This window comes from Lepisosteus platostomus, chromosome 4 (assembly GCF_059453375.1).
Source record: "Lepisosteus platostomus isolate fLepPlt1 chromosome 4, fLepPlt1.hap1, whole genome shotgun sequence".
In the NCBI taxonomy this organism is placed as follows: Eukaryota; Metazoa; Chordata; class Actinopteri; order Semionotiformes; family Lepisosteidae; genus Lepisosteus; species Lepisosteus platostomus.
In genome coordinates this window covers 75,604,287-75,613,800 of record NC_142614.1, presented here as the reverse complement: position 1 = coordinate 75,613,800, position 9,514 = coordinate 75,604,287, and the positions used below count along the sequence as shown (strand labels likewise).

Here is a 9,514-nt window from a genome sequence, read left to right as displayed (position 1 = left end):
TGGGCATCATATGTAAACTGAATATTCCTGATATGAGAGCTGCGTTACGGCAATAATTGCTGTATCCTGTGAAATGTTCTTACGGTGATTTAATAATAATAATTGCTTACACTTATATAGCGCTTTTCTGAACACTCCACTCAAAGCGCTTTACAGGTAATGGGGATCCCCTCCACCACCACCAATGTGCAGCCCCACCTGGATGATGCGACGGCAGCCATAGTGCGCCAGAACGCTCCCCACACACCAGCTCTCAGTGGGGAGGAGAGCAGAGTAATGTAGCCAATTCATAGAGGGGGATTATTAGGAGGCCATGATTGGTAAGGCCAATGGGAAATTTGGCCAGGACGCCGGGGTTACACCCCTACTCTTTTCGAGAAACAGCCTGGGATTTTTAATGACCACAGAGAGTCAGGACCTCGGTTTTACGTCTCATCCGAAGGACGGCAGACAAGGACGGCAGACATTTAAGACAAGCCGCCGGTTGAATGCTGTTAAACTGTAAAAAGGGCTCCCGCAGAAAAGCTTAGTTCTGTTGGCTATAAACATGGGTAAATATTTATTCATACTTCTTCGCTGTTTTGTACAGTTGAAGGTGTTAAAAACAATCGCACAATATTCCAACAGCATTGTACGATAATTAAGAGCTGAGAATTAAATCATTTCATTTACGATTTAATTAATGGCGTAATTAGCCGTAGAGGCTCACTCATTCCAGTGTTCACAAGTTTCACAAGACTTTATGTTCAGAAAAATAGCGGCTATTTTTCGTAAGGAAGATGGAACATTTGATAATTGGTTGCTGAACGGGTTTTATCAATCTTGTATTGAATGTGCTTTATCTTTTGCCCTGATCTGCTGGTTTGGGAATGAGAATCCGAGGAGTAAGAAAGTCACTGGCGCTGATCCTGCAGGTCCACCCCACATCCAGCAGCCACGAGCTGTGGGTGAAGCACGGTCCATCCTAGTGGACTCCTCGCACCCTTTGCTGAACGAATCACAACTACTCCCCTCTGAACACAGATGCACGTTTCCCACCTTAAAAACAAACAGGTTCCAGTTCTCCTTTGAACCTGAGGCCATATCCCCGCTCAACAGCGGATCCTCTCGCTCGTGTCTGTCTATGTGGTGTGTGTTTGTGTGTTTTATTTATATGGTCTGCTGCGGTGAAACAAATTGCCCCTTGGGGATTATAGAGACACACATGTGTGCGGGCGGACTGAAAATGCATTTGTGTGACAGCGGGGGGCGCTAGTTCGCCTGGGGCCTGCAGGAGGTTCGCTCTGCCCTGTTTGTAGCCCTCAACATCTTAAGTTTCGATTCTGTAAAATGTTGTCACCTGGTCCTCCCCGTTGTGCCACCATATATACTGTAGCGGCGACAGCGCAGCGTGTGGTGCTCCGCTCCAGTCCTGCTGTCCGAAATGTCGCAGAAGACCTACGCGCTGCTCCTGGCCGCCTTGATCTGCTCGGCCGCTGTCGCAAAAGGTAGCGGTGTGGTGCTGTGAGGATGTGTGGGTGCTGGGGTTCATTTGTTTAAATCTTTTTTTAAAAAACTGAAACAACATTGCAACTGTCACGCTGTTATAAACCTGAAATGTTGAAGAACAGCTTGTAATCATTACTGAACGCACCGGAATGAATTATGTTTGAAATGACTGCGCGCTCGGGCTATTATCTATGTGTTTGCAGTATAAACTATCCATTTTTTTAAAGTAAGAACCCCTCGGATTAGAATTTTCTGTACACAATTCAGTTACAAACGTGACATGAAACATGCAATTATTTGGCAGCTAAACTGGCTAAACTGGTTCTTATGACGCAGACTAGCAGGGTGATTGGTTCATTGGTTAATGCACGACAGGACTTGATCTGGGAAGAGCAGACACGGCACAGCTGATTTTCAGTCATGCAAATGTCACTTTTATCACATGACATGCAAATTGGACGACTGCAGCTTTCTAGTCCAAAACACACGGAGAAGGAAATGAAGGAATCGCACAGCGTGCACATTGAAGCTTAATCATTGTACTGTAGCGCTCCGGGGTTCACGTGGGCGCCCTCGCCTCTGTCGCCTCAGGTCGCCGCCCCCCGGGGGTCGGGGACTCGAACCCGGGCTTCCGGCGTCATTCAACAGGGACCCAGCCCTTTTGAGCTAAAGGGAAATCTCCCGTCAGCGGGGGTCCCTGCTGTTCACAGGGAAGGGCGGTGACGTCACCGCGCTGGTCAGCCGGCTCGAACAACCCACTATGGTGGCCGCATGCGTTACAGTACTATAACAGTCACTAACTAGGATTTAGTTGATCAGATGTTTATAATTGCTTTGACAGGGGCGCTTGTCTATTTTCATGTTGAAAGTTTGGTGTCCTGTTATCATAGGGTTGCTTTCTTACTTGTTTTCCCAGAAAGTCCTCTCTTTCTGGACCTCTAGTCTGACTGCTTGAATTTCTAACATTTCCTTTCATTTTACCTCTGGAACCACAAGCCCTTCCTCACCTGTTCCCTGCTCTGCAGGCTGGGAATAAAAGAGCACTTGTCTAGGATCTTCAGTGACGTGTGTAATTTGTGTTCTCTAGAGGAAAAGAGCCGGTGGTCTTGGACTGATATTGGGATTGCAGCCGCTGGTGGAGGTGAGAATGACATGATTTGATTTTGAACAGGTTATAACATATAACATAACATCACTTTAGTGGCCCTATACAATTTCTTGCATTAGGAATTTGTCTTTTCACAGACCAGCCTGCTCTCCATGAGACACACAGGCAGGGAGAGAAGCTGAGGGTCAGAGCGCAGGGTCAGCCATTGTACAGCGCCCCTGGAGCAGCTGGGGTTAAGGGCCTTGCTCAGGGGCCCAACGGTTATTTGACATCACCCTAAAAACCACAGCAGGATGTACTGTAAGGACACCCTCTTAAGCCCCGCACCCAAGAGGAGCAGCGAGTGTTAGAGCTGGACTCCTGCAGGGAGGAGCAGGCTGACATACAGCAAAGACAGTGGAACAACATCTACTGCTCACTGTGCAGCGCTGAAAATGGTCCTGGAGCTGCTGTACAAGCAGACCATACACTGAGTGTAAGTGATGCCCCTGAGCCAAGCCCTTAACCCCAACTGCTCCAGGGGCGCCATATAAATGGCTGACCCTGCGCTCTGACCCCCAGCTTCTCTCCCTGTCTGTGTGTCTCATGGAGAGCAAGCTGGGTATGCGACAAGACAAATTCCTCATACAAGAAATTGTATATGGCCAATGAAGTGATCTTATCTTATCTTACTTGTACTTATGTACTGGTGCTAAACTGCCAAAGACTATTCCATTTGAAATGTCTTGTACTACTTATAGAGTGTTGTGTGTGTGTATATAATAGACTATTTTCCCCTCGATACCTTTTAGATTGAAGAATGATTATTTCATAACGCCTTGAATGTAGTCAGCACCCTTTTCCCTTGAAGGAATCAATAGGCGTCTAGCTACCAAACGCACAGCCTCTTGTTGTTCAGAACTGCTTTTCAAACAACCGAAAAGAGCTGAGGCTCACTAGGCAGCTGACACTTCCGGAAGGATGACCCCCCCCCCAGGCAGTAACTGGTCCGTTTTCGTGCTCAGTGGTCGCCGTGGCAGTCGCCCCTGTGGCGCTGGGGGCGGCCGGGTTCACCTCGGCGGGCATCGCCGCCGGATCCCTGGCGGCCCAGATGATGTCATCCGCGGCCATAGCCAATGGCGGAGGAGTAGTGTTGGGGGGCGTGGTGGCTGCCCTACAATCCGCAGGTAAGCAGTGGCCTAGAATCAGCAACAGGAGGACTCGGGGAGGTCTTCTCTGTGTGCGACAGTGCATGGGGAGGGGTCCCACCAGTCCTGTCTGATGGCTACACCTGCCACAGCTGATAGGCCTGATGCTGAGAGATTCTGTGTGGCTACTGGCTAGACCTTCACTGGGCAAGGTCCATACCAGCCTGCAGCATTGTCCAGTTTGTTCTGTGTGAGGCAGACTGGGACCCATTTGTACAGATGAGCGGACTCAAGGATGCTGCCTTGTTCAAAGGTACAACAGCAAGAGTCCACACCAGGGGCCGCAACTCCCAGGGTCTGCATGTGTCTCTCCCTCCCTGCCAGCTAGGAGGCACTGCTGAATGTGTTAAGCTTGAAAAACTGGTGGTGCAATTCATGCACTCAGAGCTAAGATGCTACAAAATCAAAAGACACAGATAGACCCTGTGCAGAAGGAAGAGATTATAGAGATCCGAAATACTGCACTAGCACATCACTGACCAGATTCTCTTTCTTCTGCAAGGCACCGGGATAGCAGTGTACAAAACAGCAGCTGCTGGAGCTGCTGTGACGTATGCTGCAAAGAAATATCTTGAGGGCGATGAATGACTGAGCGCCGAGAAGACCTTCTTACACTACTAGTTCTGCACAAAGACAAACTGAAATGAAGAACATTTGCCCCAACATAACTCTTTTTCTACTTTTCCTTTTCACCTCATGATTTATTTTGTGTCTGAATATCTGGCACCGACAGATATAACTGAAGACCAAGGAGCTACAAAAGTCTAAAATCAGCTCCACTATTGGTCCTCAGACAGTGAAAATCTGTTGGTGTCCCTAGAAATGTCAGCTCAGATGGTCACCTCATCCAGATCAGAAGCTTTTCTTTAATAGTCGAAGAGGGTCTCATTTCTGACATGTTAAAACATCTTTTCCATTCCTGTTGCTACTGCTTGTTGAATAAATATGGGATTGTGGTGAGCATCACTGTGTCCTGCAGTTTTCCTTATGCTCCTGACACAGGAAGAGAACATCAGGACTAAGCCAGGTGTTTGAGAAGCACAGACGTGTGGTCACACCGACCTAAACGAACTCTATGAAGTTGGCCCCCCTAAAAAAAGCACAAACGATGAAACCCCCATCATTCGTTACTGCTGCGTCTGTGCCGGCTTGTGCTGTTGAAAGTAGCGATTATGCTGTTCTCGTTCCCGAGATACAGTGCCTTGTTTTTCGGATGATCACGTGACCCCGTCTGCCGAGTTCAAGCGTCTGTCACTGGTGCGGGAGGAACAATTCTGCAATTTTGTTTCTCTGTTTGCCCAGCTGGGGGGCGGCGGTGGATTTTGCATTTAATAGCAGTATCTTCTGCGCGTTTGTGTGAACAGGAAAATCAAAATTGTCACCAATATCATAGCCTCATCAGAAAAGTTGCGGATGTAGCCTTAAAAAGCGAACATTAGCAAACAATTGTATGTTCTTAGGAAGAGGCTTTAACGAGCACGTCTTAATACTTCGTAGTGGTGTTCTTTTTGAAAAATCTGAAGAAGTAATCAGAAGTAAGTAATCAGTTTCTCATTGTCTCATTGTCTCCTTCTTAAATAGACATGCGCACCAAGGGACGTGTAAAGATTCGACCCGCATAAAAAGAGCGACAAAGGCCTTATCGTTCATGAAGTTGCAAATTCAAGGCTTTTTAAATAGTGCACTTACACTAGATCAGCTGCTGTCAACACGAATGAAAAGTAAGGCCCCTGTGTATCAAGAGAATAACGCCTTTATACCCTTGGTATCGGTGTTGGAGGCTGGATGAGATCAGCACACAGTCAGTCCCGTTACAGAGTAGTCACACTCTGCAGGCTAATTCTGACACGACAACATTCCCGCAGGACTCAAAGAACTTTCACTCTTTTATTTGCATCGGAAGAATTAGTCCCATTCAGATGCATACAATACTGATAAATACAAAGCTTCTTTCCAATATCTTGGGAACCCACCAGGGGCCAGGCAACTGGGTAACTCTGTAGCAAGCCATGACATTTTTAAAAGCAGCTGAAGGGGTGTTAAAATATGAAGCCAATTAAAACAAAAAACTGGCCGCTGTTAATTCCTAGTTGCCTGGCAACAGTTTGCAGTCTGATTCTGAAGCCTTTGTTCCACTGAAACCCACTGCAGAAGTTTAAAGGTGCACATCTAGTGAGGCGGTGTGAGGGTGGAGCAGTAAAACAGCCATACTTTTCCCCCTTAGTTACAGCCCCGGCAATGAAGCCGAAGCTCTATTAGGACAACTGCAGTACAATGTGCTGAAGATCCCTTTAACGGTTCACTACCGGAATTTCTACCATTTCTCCCAATATAACCCATATATGAGGAGAACAGCGGGCCACATCTTGGAAGACAACCCGAGATGTCATCTTTCAGATTCGGCGAAAATAAAATACGTATAAAGACTAAAAAAAAAAAGTTGATCTTTACATAACCAAAAAAAAAAAAGAAAGTCAAGAACGTCTGTGGGCCGACAGCGAGGAGGGCGCGTATGGGCTTTCTCGGGGCTTGGCGTGAGAGGAGACCGCCGCCCCACGCGTGAGGGAGACGGCTGTGGCCGGACGCGAGGCGAGCACCAGCCGCCCCCCCCCCCCCCTCCCCGTGCGTCTCGTCACGGCCCCCCGGGAGCCGCCCTACGCCCCGGCGATCCAGCGGTCGATGGCAGCCTCGTACCCGGCCGGGTCCTCCTGCCAGTCGCGGTGCCAGCGCAGGCCGGCGATGGTGCGGGCGTAGGCGGCGCCCAGGCTGCGCCTCCAGGAGAGGAACTGGCGCCTGTTGTAGCGGCGCACGGCGCGGGACACGGCGGGGTAGTCCACCACGGCGCGCAGCAGCCCGTCCAGGCGCCCGCAGACGCCGGGCAGCTCCGCCGCCAGGTCGCGCAGCTCTTCCTCATCGGAGGACAGGTCTGCGCCAGGAGAGCGGGAGAGAGGGGTCACTGACGGGAGGACGGCTCGTTTGGCACTTGGTGGCTAACTGATGCACGGACCTCATGCAGCGACCGGGGTAAAGTTAGCTCGAAGTTCGAAAACGATTTTGGCACGCCTGTAGCGCTTTCACGAAACCTCTTAGAGTTGCGAGAATGCTTGTTTTGTGTATAAAATACATTGTGGATGCTTTCTCAGCCTTTACTTTTTCGATTTTATGACATTTTTTTGACCATGCACGAATATTCTTTTGTCCATATCTTCGCAATGGAAGCACAGAACGCCGTCAAACCAAATGCATTTTAAAGACCACGACTTGTGGATATTTCCACAGCCTTTACATCAAACTATCAGTGAGCTAATTATCTTTTTTTAAACCTCCGGTTTTTCATCGATGCGTAATTACGCACGAACTGGAACCCGGGGGACCGCTGTGTGCACACGTTCACAACGCGAGAAATACTGTTCAATACGGCTTCATGCGAAAAACCCGTATATGACCATAGGAAGCAGAACAGCGCGGTCTCCCATTACCCAGACTGTAAGCACGGGAATAAAGCTTTGTTTGATTTCTGAAACCCTTCCTTTACGCCCTGTTTTCATTCAGGTAAGGGTCAACTATATTCACAATACTACTGACAGCAGGAAGATTAAAATATTCTTTTCTCAGCAGCTTATTAAAAACAGCTCCCATGATGTTCAAACCGATTTTTTACACAGAACACTGACACAGCTTTGCATTCTGAATCTCTTTTTCTCATGCTTTTATTTAATATGGCACAATGCACTGGGATAGGGGTATTCTGTTCACAAACCAATAGCATTTAAACCACAGCACCCACAATGCAGCAAGTGTTTTGCACACTAAGCAGGTCCTCTGACTTTTCCCAGCTTTGTTTTGGGTTGTGGAACCTTTCTTTATATTTTTTAGGATTTTCTGAAGATAACACTACAGGTAATACACTGGGACAGGTGGGTCGTCTTCATGGCTCAATAGCATTTCAAATACAGCACCCACTCTGCTGAAACCAAGTGTTTTACACACCAGACAGGCCCCCGGACCTCGTACAACCTTGCTGTGGCTGTGGCCCCTTTCTTTAATTTTTTATGATTTTCTGAAGATAACACTACAGGTAATACACTGGGATAGGTGGGTCATCTTCATGGCTCAATAGCATTTCAAATACAGCACCCACACTGTTGAAACCAAGTGTTTTACACACCAGACAGGCCCCAGAACCTCGTACAACCTTGCTGTGGCTGTGGCTCCTTTCTTTATTTTGTAATGAGTTTCTGAAGATAACACTACAGGTAATACACTGGGACAGGTGGGTCATCTTCATGGCTCAATAGCATTTCAAATACAGCACCCACACTGCTGAAACCAAGTGTTTTACACACCAGACAGGCCCCAGAACCTCGTACAACCTTGCTGTGGCTGTGGCCCCTTTCTTTATTTTGTAATGAGTTTCTGAAGATAACACTACAGGTAATACACTGGGACAGGTGGGTCATCTTCATGGCTCAATAGCATTTCAAATACAGCACCCACACTGCTGAAACCAAGTGTTTTACACACCAGACAGGCCCCAGAACCTCGTACAACCTTGCTGTGGCTGTGGCCCCTTTCTTTATTTTGTAATGAGTTTCTGAAGATAACACTACAGGTAATACACTGGGACAGGTGGGTCATCTTCATGGCTCAATAGCATTTCAAATACAGCACCCACACTGCTGAAACCAAGTGTTTTACACACCAGACAGGCCCCAGAACCTCGTACAACCTTGCTGTGGCTGTGGCCCCTTTCTTTATTTTGTAATGAGTTTCTGAAGATAACACTACAGGTAATACACTGGGACAGGTGGGTCATCTTCATGGCTCAATAGCATTTCAAATACAGCACCCACACTGCTGAAACCAAGTGTTTTACACACCAGACAGGCCCCAGAACCTCGTACAACCTTGCTGTGGCTGTGGCCCCTTTCTTTATTTTGTAATGAGTTTCTGAAGATAACACTACAGGTAATACACTGGGACAGGTGGGTCATCTTCATGGCTCAATAGCATTTCAAATACAGCACCCACACTGCTGAAACCAAGTGTTTTACACACCACACAGGTCCCCTAACCTTATACAACCTTTCTGTGGTTGTGGCCCCTTTATTTATTTTTTTAATAAGAATTTTAGTTTTTCAATATGGCACCATTAGACAGGCGGTACATGGGGATTGGGGGGTGCTATTCATGAGTCAATAGCTCTTCAAGCACAACAGCCACAGTGCTGCAACCAGGTGTTTTACACCAGACATTTCCCCTAACCTTATACAACCTCGCTTTGAGTTGTGGAACATTTCTTTATTTTTTAATGTTTTTTTTGACTGTAATCAAGTGTTGTGCTCACTAGGCAGGCCTCCTGACCTTTCACAGTCATGCTTTGTTGTGTGCAACTTTAATTATCTTTTTAGGATTTTTTGAACATGGCAACTTCCACCGAGACGGGTGGGGGGTGTGGGGGTGCTCTTCAATAGCTTTTTCATCTATACACACAAACGGATGTAACCAAGACACTCAGAACCTGTCACGCAGGGGCTGACTGCTGAGGATAGGGATCCAATGCGGTGCCCTTGGTAGGGTTGGCCCGAGACGCAGGCGTAGTCGGAGTAAACAGGCAGGGGCCCGAGTCCGGGAAGGCGTAGAAGTTGCGTCGGTAGGCAGAGGCGTAAATGAAGAGACAGGCTGGGGTCAGGATCCGAGAAAGCGTAAAACAGGCGAAGGTACAAAATCG

General features: G+C 47.7%; 2 protein-coding genes across 2 annotated transcripts in view; one reads left to right on the top strand and one right to left on the bottom strand.

The window, feature by feature from the left end:
* The first annotated feature begins 1,324 nt into the window (after nucleotides 1-1,324).
* LOC148673833 (interferon alpha-inducible protein 27-like protein 1) lies at nucleotides 1,325-4,746 on the top strand. The gene is made up of 4 exons (XM_088630722.1): nucleotides 1,325-1,487; nucleotides 2,576-2,629; nucleotides 3,601-3,762; nucleotides 4,286-4,746. The coding sequence occupies exons 1-4, from the start codon at nucleotides 1,424-1,426 to the stop codon at nucleotides 4,369-4,371; spliced, it is 366 nt and encodes a 121-aa protein (XP_088486848.1). The 5' UTR covers nucleotides 1,325-1,423; the 3' UTR covers nucleotides 4,372-4,746.
* Nucleotides 4,747-5,657: 911 nt separating this feature from the next.
* arsk (arylsulfatase family, member K) overlaps nucleotides 5,658-9,514 on the bottom strand; it is a 34,117-nt gene continuing 30,260 nt past the window's right edge. The window contains exon 8 of the mRNA XM_088630713.1: nucleotides 5,658-6,709. Coding sequence (XP_088486839.1) covers nucleotides 6,438-6,709 — 272 coding nt within the window. The 3' untranslated portion in view covers nucleotides 5,658-6,437. The remainder of the gene's footprint in view (nucleotides 6,710-9,514) is intronic.

Coding starts and splice junctions, on each gene's coding strand:
- LOC148673833 (XM_088630722.1), top strand. CDS start 1,424: ATGTCGCAGAAGACCTACGCGCTGCTCCTGGCCGCCTTGATCTGCTCG. Junction 1,488..2,575: donor CTCGGCCGCTGTCGCAAAAG/GTAGCGGTGTGG, acceptor TGTGTTCTCTAG/AGGAAAAGAGCCGGTGGTCT. Junction 2,630..3,600: donor GATTGCAGCCGCTGGTGGAG/GTGAGAATGACA, acceptor TTTCGTGCTCAG/TGGTCGCCGTGGCAGTCGCC.